General features: G+C 32.9%; 1 protein-coding gene across 2 annotated transcripts in view; it reads left to right on the top strand.

Moving 5' to 3' along the window:
* Positions 1-15421, top strand: part of GOLM2 (golgi membrane protein 2) — a 105307-nt gene that overhangs the window by 35537 nt on the left and 54349 nt on the right. For both annotated transcript variants that reach the window (XM_063090587.1, XM_063090586.1), the window contains exons 3-6: positions 2997-3099; positions 4895-4985; positions 7974-8118; positions 8550-8630. In XM_063090587.1, coding sequence (XP_062946657.1) covers positions 2997-3099; positions 4895-4985; positions 7974-8118; positions 8550-8630 — 420 coding nt within the window. The remainder of the gene's footprint in view (positions 1-2996; positions 3100-4894; positions 4986-7973; positions 8119-8549; positions 8631-15421) is intronic.

Genomic DNA, 15421 nt, shown 5'->3' with positions numbered 1-15421 from the left:
TTACTGAGTAAAAATCTTTATTGTACTGTATGTGTTGAAGTAGATCTTGAGAATTTATGAGATTTTGTATGATACTCTTCAGCAGAGAAAAAGGCTTTGAATACATAGCTGTACTTTTGATTCTAATGTACTAACTGAAGCTAGCACTATTAAGATTGAATTTCATTAATTTGACCTTTGCACCTGAGAAATGATTTCTTCTGAAACAAACTTCTTGACAAATCAATTATAAAGTCCATATTTGACTGTTTTCTTTGAAATTAATGCCAGAAGCAATGGAATAGACACTAAGACCCTTAAAAAAGCCTGTGGTGGTTAATATTTTCTTAGAAATAAAAGGAATGAGATTTTGTTATTTTAATCCCTGAGGTAATAAATTAACATTCTAGTATACACTGATTTATTTTGAATAGCTCATCTTCATTTTATGCTTATTACTGAAAGAAAATTTGAAGATAAAATTTTCTAGAAGTAATTTTTTTTTTTTTGCTTTAAAAGCTGGTCCTAGGCAATTTCTTTCTTATCTATTCCTAATCTTTTGAAGTAGTACAGCCATGTTTTTCTATAACATACCCTGGTGTTACTTTCAGAGACAGAACATCTGGCACAAGCAACACTGAACCTGGCTCATCTTAAGTTACTCTGAGAATCTTGCTATGGACCTGAAGCAGTCACACTAGACTCAGAATCTTTGGGATTATATAAAGAAAACACATGCATGCCAATCAGTTGAAAGTAAAATTGTGATTTAGGAAAATTTTGCCTTTAGCTTTGCTTTCTCGTCTCCTTACTTTTCTCCTTTCAAGTCTTTGTTTTGACCCACTTAAAGCATCAATTATCTCCCTGCTTTATAATTCTTTCCCTGTATTCAAACAGGAAAGAATCTGATATTTTACATGATATTTTACATTCATACTGATGTTTTATTTTTCTTTGTCAATTATATTTTAAGCCTTTTATCTTCAATTATAAATGAAAATTTTATTTCCTTACAAAGGCATTTCAGATATTGTCTGTGGGGAGCTGTGTGGGGAAGAAGAGAAGCTGTCCTGAATCTTGAAATCATAAGTGTCAGGTTCATTTTGAAGCTACTGCAGGTAATTTACAGTGTAGGAGAAAGAAGCCTGAATCAGAAGGGACTGTAATATTTCTCTTCCCTTTTTCCTGAGAAGAATGAGTCCTAAAGATCACCAATTGAAGTCCATTCCTGGTAGTTGCTGATTTTTTTTTTTATTTTATTTTTTTATAGTAACTTTCAGTTCTAGAATGTATCCAGTTTGAGCACAGGTTTACTAACCTGGCTAATTCCATCTCTTAGCTACAAGGTTTTTGTCACTGCTTCATGCTGGGATCTCATTATCTCTATAGAATCAACATTCATAGCTGGAGCCAGGGTTTCTGCTACCTCTAGCCTGCTATATCTTAGGAGGTGGGGACAGGAATCAGGTAACAAGCTAAATGTGTTGTTTATGGCTACCTGGCCAAAGATTTGTCACTTTTATCTGAGGTGGGGGTAAATCAAACATATTTACATGTTAGAGAATTAATATTATAAAAAGAAATTTAAAATGTGGCTTGAATATATAAGATAATTAACTACTAATATTTTATGTGAATCACTGACTTTTCATCCTCAATTATTGTCCTGTGCAATAGCTATTATTATGTATGTTATTAAACTTTTTATTTATATATCTCAGCAAATGTTCATGTGATTTAAATTTTTATTTGTTGTTTTTGCCACAGTTATAATTCCACAATAAAATTTAGAAAGTAGAGAAAGAAGAATATGCTCAGAATCCCATAACCAAACATAATTACTGATAGCACTTGGATATATTTTTATTCCGGTCTGTTTTTTTACATGGTACAATTATATGTTTACATCTGCTTTTAAAAAATACATATCCCAAGCATTTTTGGAGTACCTTTAGAGTAGTAAGACGAATTGTATAAGCCTTCCATGAAAAGTAGATATTATATTATAGTTATAATATTGGTATTTTATGGTTAGATATTATATTTTAATCTTAATAGTTGTTCCTTATACAGTATAGATCTCTGTTCCCATTTATAAAAATTAGAACTTTCTTAATACTACTTTTGCTTAACTGCTAAGGCTGTTAGCTGATTTTTTAATCATTTGTCCAAGAAATTGACATTTACTCTCTCTGCCTGCATTTCTTTCATCTGTAGAGTTAAATGATTAGGGAATGATATCTGGAAAATATGTGGCCAGTGATTATGGATTAAGTGTTTACAAAAGAGCATCTGGCCCAGGTTTTCATTTATTATCCAGCTTGGAATGTCTTGTTATTTATTACAACCCAAATCTTTCAGCTCTAGTCTAGAAATTTTAGCTTTGAAAATGGAATTTTGGGATATGTGGAGCTAGCATCAGTAGGAGAACTAGAAATGAGATCTAAAGTGATTGGCGCCTGAATTGGTAGTCAAGTGTGATTTAAAAAGAAAAAGAAACCTTGAATTTTGTACCATACTGAGCATATCTAAAAAGTAGGTTTTCTACTTCTATAAAGCAGATAGGTTTAAAGAGATAAGGGCTGGTCGATTAGCTCAGTTGGTTAGAGTGAGCTGTTATAACAGCAAGGTCAAAGGTTCTGATCTCTATACCGGCCAGCAACAAAAGAAAAAAAAAAGAGAAAGAGAGAGATAGGTATAGGTATTTCGGTCCTGTCTCCACACTTTTGTGTATGCCTACATAATGGGAAAAGATGTATAATTTAAAAAATATTTCAGATTGATGTGAAAGTCACTGAGACTATTTTGTTTTAAAAATAAATTTTATTGACTATGAATGTGTTATAAAGGCAATTAAGTGTGGTATGAATTATATAATTTAACTTCCTGAAAGTATAAGTAAAGAAATTGAGAAGTGTGTATAATTTAAAAAAAACCCAAAACATCTCATAGCTTCTCAAAAGGAAGCATTACAATGAGTAAACTTGATTCCTTTGGTTCTTACCTTGCATGGATAGAGCAACTTGCTGAGCTTCGTCAGGAGTTTCTTCGACAAGAAGACCAGCTTCAGGACTATAGGAAGAATAATACTTACCTTGTGAAGAGGTTAGAATATGAAAGGTAAGATGCTACATGCAAAAAATATTTATGAATCTGAATTATTTGTCCAACTTTTGAACTTAATTTATTTCTTCCTTTCTGGCTTCTGTTTTTCTATTCTTCTTTCATCTTAGGATTTTAAAATTCCTTTTCTATTGTGTTTTGATGGCTCTTTGAAATCCATACTCTTATTTTGATATGTTAAACACTATGGAAATATCTCTTACAGGGCATGTTAAGTTTGTCTCTGTTGTAGGTTCCTTTGTGAGGTAGAAAATCATGCAAGTTCTGAGTCTCATAGACTTAGATGTGGCAAAGACTGAAAGGAGATTCTATGATTCCTTTCGAGTGGCATCCATATGATGAAGCCAGCATTGGGAGATGTCCCCAGAATAGCTGAGGGACTAAGAGTGCTGGCTGCTTCTCCTGCTCTGCACTTCAGCCCACTTCCTGTATGTTCCATGATGAAATTGGGGAGCCTTTTAGGGGCCTTTCTAGCATTCACTCTTTAAAAAAAACCTTTATTATATCTTTAATCAATTTTATGGTAAAAGGTATTTTTTTTAGGTCTGCACACCAAAAATTAGAAGAATTTGCCATATTTTAAAACATTGTTTATCCATTTCTGACTTCTTACTGTTGTAGATTATCAATATGCATCTACTTATATATATGTGTTTTAGCATCTACTTATATATATGTGTTTTAACCTAACAGTATTCAATATTTTTCCATATATCATAGGATTAGAGATTTAACATATTTAAAGGTAATATATTATTCCAGCATATTAATGTACTAAAACTTGTGTACTCTCTCCCAATTGTGGGACCACTGAAGGAGTTTTCCTTTTTTCACTATTAAGACTATCACAACTATAAAACTTTTTATGCAAAAAAGATTCCTCCTATGTTATTTCACCAGTGTATATTCTCAAATGTAGAATTCCTGAGAAAGAATGTTTTGCCAATTTTGTTGGTCCTGTAGCATAGATGAAAGATTGCTTTCTAAAATGATTGTACTAATTTATAATGCTGATGTTTCCTCATGGCCCTACCAACATTGGTTATAATTCTAATTTAATTTTGCTACTGTAGGAATATGGTACTGCCATATATGCATATAGGAAGTTTAATTTGCATTTTATAACATTTTTCTATGTGTTTATTAACTAATGTTACTATTAACATTTTTCTATGTATTTATTAACTAAATGTTTCTTTTGCATGAATGATCTATTTGTATCCTTTAACTAATTGTCTAGAGGACAGTTACCATCTTTACCTGTTTTGCTCCTTTTCGTTTTCTCTTCATGGCACCACTCTATCGTATTAGTTCCCTCCATTCCTGTTTTTGTGCGGTTTAGACTTTTATTATAGTTTTAAAAATACTACTTATTGGATGGATCATCTACTCCCACTCCTTATCAACTCTCATAATTCTAGTTCTTCTCATATATTGCTATAAATTGGTCTCACAGTTTTTTCTTCCACAGTATTTTTCTCTTCTGTGATTGAAATTGGCTTTGACAATTATTTCTTTGTAGATTCAGTTTAGAAAAATAATAGAAAAAGATTGTCTTCATTATTCTTGTTTCTGTTTTCTAAGTTAGCTTTATCAGTATTCTTTATTCTTTATTTCAAATTCAGGTGTTTAAAAAATGTTGAGTGTGAGCTGTTTGCTCTCTGTCCTTCTGTGTCCACTTTCCTCTGCTAACTGAAATTTTTATCTTTCTAAATGTGTATGTCAACCTCTAGACAACTTTGAGAATCCAACCGAAGAGAATATAATGTAAAAGAATGACTTTGTAATTTAGTTTTCAGTGTGGACAGCAGATCAAGGAATTAAGAGCACAACATGAAGAAAATATTAAAAAGTTAGCAGACCAGTTTTTGCAGGAACAAAAGGTAAATTTTTTAAAAAGTACTTATGTCAAAATATGTTTTTGTTATAAATCACATAATTTAGAAATTAAAATTATACTTTTATCATAAAACATTATAGTTTTAAGTGTTCTAGCTTGCCTAATTCCAAAAATGATTTGCAGTGGCTTTATTGCTGATAAATTAGACATTTGTAAAAGTATAATCTTAACTCTTAAAACTAATTTTGATCTAAAATGCCTTTTATCTGACTTTTAAAAATAATTTTTGTTGTTAATGTATTTCTCAAGATTGTAAAGCGGATAACGTTTTACTGAAAATCAATTACTTCCTATTTTGTACAGTTGAGAAACAGAAAGAAATTGAGAAGCTTTTTCCTTTATTATTAATCTCTGTTATTCTGACATTCTTTTTTTAAACACAGAAATGAAGCACTAGCCAGTATAACCAATTTTGATTTGTACATTTGGGGTGGCAAATTCTTTTATTTATCTATGTTAAGTTGATATATATTATGAAGGCACCTTCAGAAATAGAGGGGGAGCTGGCCAGTTAGCTCAGTTGGTTAGAGTGTGGCCGTGTAACACCAAGGTCCAAGGTTTGGTTCCCTATACTGGCCAGCCGCTAAAAAAAAAAAAAGAAAGAAAAAGAAGTAGAATTTGTCTGAAGATGACAAGTCATTAAGGGCATGACTTTTTTTTATACCCTGTAATCTCACCTGACAAGGCATGATTTGTATAAAGTCTTGTAATATAAAGTAGAAAAAGAAAGTAGAGAAAGATTTAATAAGGAAAAGTATTTGTTTTGTTCTTTGGTAGCATCTCACCTAAAGGACTAGAAGTTAAGGACATCAGGTTTGTGTTCTTAGCTTTTTCAGTATTTTACAGCAAGCTAAAAATGTTTTTTACATTTTAAAAGGTTGAAAAAAAATCAAAAGAATAATATTTTATGACATAGAAAAATTATAAGAAATTTATATTTTAGTGTTCATAAATAAAATTTTATTGAAGCATAGCCATGCTCATTGCTACTTTCATGCTACAAGGGCAGAGAAACTGTTACAGACCAGAGGAGACTAAGGAGACCTGAGGACTTAAATGCAATGTAATGTCCTGAATTGGATCCTGGAACAGAAAAACTGGAAAACTTAGTGGAAAAACTGGTGAAATCTCAATAAAGTTTGATGTTTAGTTAATAGTAATGTACTAATATTGGTTTCTTGTTTTGCAAATGTATTATGGTAATGTAAAATGTTAATAGGGGAAACTGGGTAAGGGCAATTACTTTTCTATAAATCTAAAATTATTTCAGAATAAAAAGTTTATTTACTTTTATTTCTTATTATTTATTGAAACAATTAGAAGGCCTCCTTACCCAATCACAAATGTTGCATCTAGAAAGCCATCTTATTTTATTAAGAATATTTAATGTTGTACATTCACATAGAGTTTCTGTTAATGCTAAAAGGACAACATCCTTGTTAACTATTTTCAGTGGAATAGTCTTTTTGAACAGTTGTTGACTTTTAATTTTTGTTTAATATTCTGTGTCCTATCCACATCTATGAAACAGTAGAGTACTATAGAAATAGACTTATGATATAGCATTAGAGTGAAAATGCACAGAGATGCAGGATGGTTGCTCAGGTTTGTGCCTCATGGATTTTTCTCACCCTTGGTTTTCATATTGACTTGTTCAAAAATTGTGGTTTATCATTTTATTCATCAATAAGCTCTTGGGGGCTGGCCAGTTAGCTCAGTTGGTTAGAGCCTGGTGCAGTTAATACCAAGGTCCAGAGTTTGATTCCTGTACCAGCCAGCCACCAAAAATAAAATAAGATAAATAAATGATTAAGCTCTGAGAATTGGTTATAGCTCACCACATTGCAGAAATGTGGGATTTGGAGTCAGACTGGTTTGAATCCCTTCCTCACAATTCTCTAGCTTTGTTACCTTGGACAAGGTACTTAACTTTTTAAAGCTTCACTTTTATTTTGTTTTGTTTTTCTCAGAACTATTCATTTATCTCTACTGGAGGATAGATATGAGAGCAATTTGTAAACTTTGAAGCCTGGTGTAATTTTTGTTGTTGATTTTATCTGCTAGGACACTGGACTATTTGTATTTGATTGTCAAAGCACCCTTTCTTCTTTATTATAACACATTCTTAAGATTTGGCTGTTGGTTTTCTAGATTTCATTTAGATTTTTTAATACTATTTTTATAGTATTACTAATAATCACATTGCCTAGTGCTTTAGAGTTTACAAAGCATTTATATTTGCATTAAATACTAATTAGAGGGACCTATATGGCAACCCAAGCATGTACACTTGACTCCTTGCCTCTCCCAGTTTTCCACTCAGGCAATTCAGAATTGGTCCACCAATAGAATTGAGTTAGGTCTAACTGTATCCCTGAAGATTCAAGTTTCCAAGAAGATGATATGATTAGGAGCAGGTTGAAAGGAGCACTGGCCTGTGTATTGTCCTGCCATTAGTTGTTATACTGGGGTGGCCACTGTCCTTGGAAGAAATTGGTCTGTTTTTCAACCTTGCTCTTTCCACTTGGGGAAAAGCCTGACAATCAGTAGCCATCATCACACTTGAAGGGGCATCTGTGTGCCAACATCCTCCTTTCTGCCATCTGCTTTATTTTAACATAAGCCTACAGATAACCTACCCTGCCCATAGTACGCAGGACAGTGCCACCACAGCAACACACAGTGCTCAGCAGTCTATCTTACGGAACCAAGAGAATTATGTCTGCCTAACATTTTAGACTATTTACTGTAATTAGAGACTTTTAAAAATGTTAGTTATTCTTTGACTTCAAACAGGTATAAAATTTGAACACAAAATAATATATCGCACATCTCCAAGTGTTCAGAGTTTAAACCCATGGTATATGTTTTAAAAGATGAACTGTTTCAGAATATTTGATTAATGGTTGTGTGAATGGTTTAACACTTTGAACTGAAAAATATTTACTGTTACCAAATCTTTACCTAACAGCAAGAGTCCCACAAGGTTCAATCAAACGATGGAAAAGAATTGGGTGTAAGCGATCATGTAGTACCTAAAAATATTCCAAAAATAGCTGAGAATGCTGCAGATAACAATGAAGAGCCTTCAAGCAATCATATTCTACATGGGAAAGGTATTAATATTATTTTGTTTTGTGTTAATAGGATATTGACCTTTTCTTCCCATTTTGAAGTGAACAATTTCGATCAAAAAGAAAATTGTTTGACTTTAGTTCAGATATTATTAGGTGACTATATTGTTTAAAGTTTGGATATTTTGATGGTAGAGAAAAAAATTAGTTGTTTTAGAGTTACAACTATGTCCAAAGCAAGATATAAAAATATTCAGTCAATGTAGCTTCAGAAACTGATTGTTATGTTCCTTCAAAACATTTTCAATTTATTTAAGAAAAAATAGGGGGCTGACTGATCAGCTCAGTTGGTTAGAACATGGTGTTATAACACCAAAGTCAAGAGTTCAGATACTTGTATTGACCAGCTACCAAAAAGAAAAAAAAAAAAAAGAAAATTTTAGAAATATATCTTTTTTTTTTTACTTGGGCAGAACAAATCAAACGAGGTGGTGATGCAGGGATGCCTGGAATAGAAGAGAATGACCTAGCAAAAGTTGATGATCTTCCTACTGGTAAGTAAAAGTTATTAGAGAATTCAACTAAAGTCATCATATTATTTTTCATGTGATCCCATAATCTTTTTGGGTAACACTTGGAAAAATCACAGAAATCTGAATGATTGATATTTCTAGTTAATTATTTACCCATTAATTGCCAGGACATTTTTTGGATATAATTTTTGTGAAATTTTTTGCTAAAATGTATAAAATTCTTGTTTTTGCCATAAGAGTCAACTATATTTTAATCTTTTCTTGATGACTCAGGGTTATTGCTCACGACACTTTTGCTATCTCAGGGTCATTTTTATGTTCACTAAAAGTATACATGGCTTTTTTCTTTCATACTAAATGTTCCCAGATTGCTGTGTGTTGGTGTGCTTTAGTATGACATTACTAATATGCCATAGTAATAACCTTACAGGAATTATTTAGGTTTTAGGACTTGGCTTGTTCTTTTGGTGAATTATCCCACACTTTTAGATAATTTATTCACTCTTTTTTCTTTTTCTTCTATTATGGCCACTTCAGTTATAGCTCTTTCTCATTAATGTGTCAGCTTCTTATCCATTTTCACTTGAATTCCTAATCCCACTCTCTGCTATACTAATCTCATACAGTTTTTTTTTTTTCTTCATGTCTCTTCCTTGCCTTTTTTTTTTTTTTTGGTTTTCGTTTTGTTTTGTTTTGTTTTTCCAGTTCTATGTTTCTTGGCTATTATAACTCCCCTTCCCTTCTGATTCCAATTTATTATGGTGGAATAATCAGAAGTAATCACATCTTTGCCTCTTCTTGACTTTATTCCTTATCAATCTCAGCGATTACTTTTGTGATTATAGCTAGTTGCATGTGACTGGTATTACCGAGTGTCTGAGGTCCAAATGAATGATTAGTCCTTTCATTTGCATAGTTTTGTTATTCTTTCATGTCTGTACTCTTGTGGGTTTTTAATTTATGGTATATTCACCTAAAATAAAGGTAAAGACAAAAGCAATAACATTATTTTGAAAGTATGGAGTTAGAATAAGAAAGATTTGTTTGTAAGGAAATGAAGTAGCTTTCCTAGCCTTAGTGCCATCTTCTTAGAAAACTCTGCACCACGAGAGCCAAGTGGAGGAAGAAGCAAATGCACAGGCTGAAATGCAAAAGAAGAAAGATGAGGAAGAGATCCAAATAAACAGCTAGTTTGTGCACCCATGGAGGCCACAGGAGCAGAAATATGGAATGCCAGAGGCAGGGGATGCTGGTATAAGTTGTTGGACTGTATTCTACTGTCTAGAACTTGTCTCACAATGGATCTAGGATTTCCATTTCCATCCAAGTGCTGAGACCACATCTGAGAGACCCATCTTGCTCATTTTAAAACAGTCCCTGTTGGTCCATTGCCCTGGACCTGTGACATTCTGGACTAGGTCTGTTCTCAGTTGTGGCCGAGTGTACTATGTACAATAAATCATCTCTTCTGCTGTGTTAGCTGAAGAATAAAAAAAAATAATAAAAATAAATTAAAAAATGGAAATGAAGTAATCCAGTGATTCTTAAAGTATGGTACCCAGGAACATGTTAGAAATGCATATTCTTAGGTCCCATTCCAGATCTACTGAATCAGAAATCTGGGGGATGGTGCCCAGCATCTGTGTTTTAACAGGCTCTCCGAATGATTCTGATCTATGCTAAAGTTGGAGAATCACTGACTCATATTTTAATTAAAAGAAATGTTGAGAGCAAGGACTATGTATTCTTCTGAATTTTTGTAGTATTTACTCTAGTCCTAGTATCACTGAATTTTAGATTGCTTAATCTCTTTTACATTGTCCTTATTTATTTTTTAAACTATACCCAAGTTTTGCCAAGGATAAACTGCAGACTTCTGGTATATAGAAGTACTCTATTCAGATGTATGCCAGGGTTGGTTACCTGTTTGCATGCATTTATTTTTCATGTAATATGTCTATAAAATATATTGTTTACATTTAAATATATAATTTTTAACCTCTGTTATCCATTTCTACACAGTTCTCAATTTAAGATTTTATAATCACTACTTTAAATGTATAATATCTCAATTTATTTTCTTATTGGTCATAACTTATTACCTGGCCACCAGGAAATTCCAGAATTAAGGTAAAATGAAATGGGAATACAAGAGGTCTTAGAGATTTTGTCTTGACCATTTTTAAGTATATTTTCCTTATCTTTTGGTTTGTTTGGTTTTTGGAAGCTGGCAGTAAGGGAATCTGAACCCTTGACTTTGGTGTTACAAGGTGGTGCTCTAACCAACTGAGCTAACTGGCCAGCCCAATATTGTCCTTAAGAGACAGTAGTTTTCAAATGTCTTTCATATGTGAACCAATTCAACAGGACAAAAATCCTAGCTTGCTTCAATAATAATTTTAAAAAGCACACGATCATTTTATTAGAATTAATAGGAATGAATAAGGCTGCTATTTTTGATGAGATGCCAACAAACTGATACCTGATTTTTACAACATGAAATTGCCATATTAACTCATATAATTATTGCAGCATTTTAGTTTGAAACTGGGAAAAACACCACCCAAAAATTAATGCCCAAAACACCTGTATATGTAGACACTGTCTACATTATTATGACATATTAGAGGCTTTCCTCTGGATTAATTTTTGAACCCTTTAAACTGTTGGTGCTTTGCTTTGATAATCATTGTTCATAGATTGGTTATCCTTAATTATCTGGAAAAGTATTTTGAGTATAAAGATTATCTTGATGTAGTAACTGGTGAAAAGAAACATTGAACCATGTGGTCAGTCAGATGCAAACATAAAGGAAAGCCAGGTCATATTGTACCATGTGCTTGCTATGTGCTGCTTTGCATGGCAGGGTCCCAGTAAATGTGTATGGTTGAATTGCCATGATATCTTTAGTGGTGAGGAAATGTTCTCTGGACTCAAACTGTCTACATTCAAACCCTTGGCTCTATGTTTTAATAATTGTGTGACCATTTATTTCCCTTTAATCTTATCTATAAAGTAGGATAATAATTCCAACCTCATAGGGTGTATTTGAGATTTAAATGTAAAGCAGTAGGTAAGTGCCTGGCACATAGCAAGTGCTCTATAAACCTTAGCTACTGCTGTTATTATTATTTCATATCATTATAAGCCCATTTGTTATCTCCTTGTCACTCCTTTTCCTGAGTGTTGTCTTTTCTCCCTGAAATAGTCTATGCTAAAATTCTTAATGCCATTGCAAGTTCTGATGTATATGTGGAGTCCTAATGGCTATAAAGGCACTAACCCCACAGAGAAAGCAGAGAAAATAACACATCTGTATAATTTTAAATCAGACTCTTATGTGTTAGTGACAGTTTTGTTTAAGATAGAAAGGATTTTATAAGAAATTACAGCAGAGCAGTGCCAAACTATCTTAAAATATACCTCTGAAATAGTCAAGGGCTATAGAGCATATGCCTAGGGATTAACATTTTCAGCCTGTCAGCTTGCAAAGCCATAGAGCTAAACATTACTGGCTTTTGTTTGTTTGATTGTTTTTAATGTTAATTTGGAGCAAGTCAACAAGATTCTACAGGAGCCCTGTAATTTAACCAGTTATTTCCTTGACCTGGATACCTACCTATGTGCTGATTTAGGCGACTGTGATGCTAGGCAGTTGCACATTTATATCACTAGTTTCTAAACATTTTTAGATTGAGAATAGAAAAACATAGAGAATAATATAATGAATAGCCAAATACCTACTGCCCTAAAAAAAAATATATATATATATATATTTTGCCACATTTGTTTGAGATATTTCTGTTATTGATGTTATTGTCAAATAAATAATATAATAGATAAGTTGAAGCCTCCTGGTGTACCCTCCAGATCCCATTCCTGTCTCTTCCTCTCCACAGGTAACTACTTTGCTGAGGTTGATGTATACAATTTCTATACATGTTTTTAGACTTTTACTGCACTTTGTAAGCATCCATAAAACTATGAACGATTGTTTTGTATGCTTCATTAACCTTTATTTTTATTTTCTAATTAATGTTTAGACAGAAAATTATTTTCTCTATGTACAAACGCAGGAAAACATCACAAATTGAATTTAAAGTCAATTGATAAGGAACAAGTTTAACACACAAAGATTAAAATCTTAATGCATAAAGAACTCTTAAAAGTGAATTAGAAAAATCTTAACAGAAATTTGATGAAGGACATGAGCAAACAAGTCACACACCCAAAAGAAACACAAGTGGCTAATAAATACATTTCAAGATGTTCATAGAAAAGGAAAAAAACAAAACAGAAAAATGACATTTTTCATTTCTCAAACTGAAAAAATATGATACTGTATAATATTGATGCTATGAGAGAAACAGTGTCAGAATATTCTAGTATAAGTATAAATTGGTAAAACTTTTTTGAAGAACAGATTGGATTCATACATAGAAGTTTTTAAAATGTTCATACACTTTCAACCAATTATCCTACTTCTTGAAACTGTAGCAAATAAAGGAAATTTTTTTTATGTGGAAGGCAGTTATATAAAGGTATAAAATTGGGAATAAATTGAATATCCAAGAATATGAGAATGGCTAAATAAAATCTAATATAATAAGTTATTAAAATTATAATTTTGAAGAGTAAGGGAAAATTTTAAGATGTGATATTAAGTGGAAAAGCAGGATGAAAAACTTCATTAAAAATAACTAGGTATGTTTAATCTCCAGATACACCTCCAAAAAAAAAAAGACTGAAAAAAATTTTTATATATATATATTTTGCTAAAATGGAAATTTATTTAATGTAAATTCATTTGTTAATAAAAAATAAAGATCTCAGATCAACAATCACCTTTGCACCTTAGGAAATTAGATAATGAAGAGCAAACTAAGCCCATACCTAGCAAAGGGAGTAAATAAAAAAAATTAGACCATAGATAAAAGAAATAGAAAAAAAATAGAGAAAATCATTGAAACCAAAAGTTGGTAGTTTCATAAGATCCACCAACTTGACAAACCTTTACCTAGATGGACTAAGAAAAAAGAGAGAAGACTCAAATAACTAAAATCAGAAATGAAAGAGGGGTCATTATAACCAAGTTTACAGACATCAAAAGGGTTATATGAGAATACTATGAATAATTGTTGGTCAGCAAATTAGATCATCTAGGTGAAATGAATAAATTCCTAGAAACACACCACCTGCCAAGACTGAATTATGAAAAAAACAAATTTTGAACAGACTGTAGCTGGTAGGAAGAGTGATTATTGTTTTTTGGTCTCCTGATGCAGGAGTGCCGTGAGGATTTCTTGCAGGGCTCATGTGATGGTGAATTCTGGCAGTTTTTGTCTGTCTGGAAAATACACTATTTCTCCCTCATTTCTGAAGGATGGCTTTGCTGGGTACAGTATTCTTGGATGGCAGGTTTCTTTCTTTTAGTATTTTGAATATATTATCCCATTTTGTTCTGTCCTGTAGAGTTTCTGTTGAGAAGTCTGTGAGTCTGATAGGGGCTCTCTTATAGGTCACTTGACACTTTTCTCTTGCTTCTTTTAAGATTCTCTTTGTGTCCTTGAGCTTTGCCAATCTGACTATAGTGTGACTTGGAGAGTATTTTTTTGGGTTGAATCTGTTTGGGGATCTTTTGAGCCTCCTGGATCTGAATGTCCATGTCTCTCCCTAGACCCAGAAAGTTTTCCATTATTACTTCGTTGAATAGGTTTTTCATGCCTTTTCCTTTCTCCTCCCGTTCTGATTCAAATGATTGTATGCATAAGGTTGTCTGCTAGCTCTCTTAGATTTTCTTCATTTTTTAAAATTCTTTTTTCCTTTTTTTTTGTCTGCCTGGGTTATTTTGAGAAGGCTATCTCTAAGATCAGAAATTCTTTCTTCTGTTTGGTCTAGCCTGCTGCTTAAGCTCTCAGTTGTGTTTTTTATTTTGTTGAGTGAATTTTTCAGTTCTATGAGTTCTATTACATTCTTTTTTAAAGTATTTCTCCTTGTAAATTTCCTCTTTCATATCCTGGATTTCTTTTTTCTTGTTTCAATATGTTGTCTGAGTCTTCTCGTATCTCAGTGAGTTTCCTTAAGGCTGTTGCTCAAAATTCCTTTTCAGTCATCTCAAGAGCTTCCTGCTCTATAGGGTCTGGCATTTGAGAATTACTGTATTCTTTTGGTAGTGTCATATTTTCTTGGGTTTTCTTATTTCTGGTATCTCTATATTGATGTCAGTCATCTGGTAGAGCAGTTGTTTCCACTATTACTCTGGAGAGTGTTTTGAGGAGAGAGATATCCTCTTCTTTTACTGGTCTCCACTGGTGACAGTCCTTGTGTCAATGCAGTTTAGTTTCTGGCAGGCTGCCTGCATGGTGGCTGTGGCTGCTATTGTGGTGTCAAGCCGCTTTTGTGGCAGCTGTGGCTGTGGTGGACCATGTGCGCAGAACTGCTGTTTTCATCGTGCTCCTTACCTGTGTCTGGGTAGTGGGTGCTGCCCTTGGCTCCTGCCTAGGTCCCCCTGGGCATGCTTTGCTGCTTGCCTGCTTCCAGGTGGAGGGGGCTGCTGCCCTCAGCTCCTGCATCTGCATTAAGCATTAAATAGATGATGACTTATCGTGGATATCATTCTGCAACTTATTTTTTCCCCTTCTTATTATATTTTTGAGACTTACCCGTGTTATACTTGTAGCTTTTTAGCAACTGTAATTATTTCATTGTATAAATACAGTATAATTTATCTAGTCACATATGATAAACACTTAGGCCACTTACAGTCCTTTATTTCAAACAGTACTATAGTGAACATTCTTGTAGTCATGCCT

The sequence above is a fragment of the Cynocephalus volans genome, chromosome 3 (genome assembly GCF_027409185.1).
Source record: "Cynocephalus volans isolate mCynVol1 chromosome 3, mCynVol1.pri, whole genome shotgun sequence".
In the NCBI taxonomy this organism is placed as follows: Eukaryota; Metazoa; Chordata; class Mammalia; order Dermoptera; family Cynocephalidae; genus Cynocephalus; species Cynocephalus volans.
The sequence above is the reverse complement of the archived record's forward strand: the minus strand, read 5'-3'. Positions and strand labels throughout refer to the sequence as shown.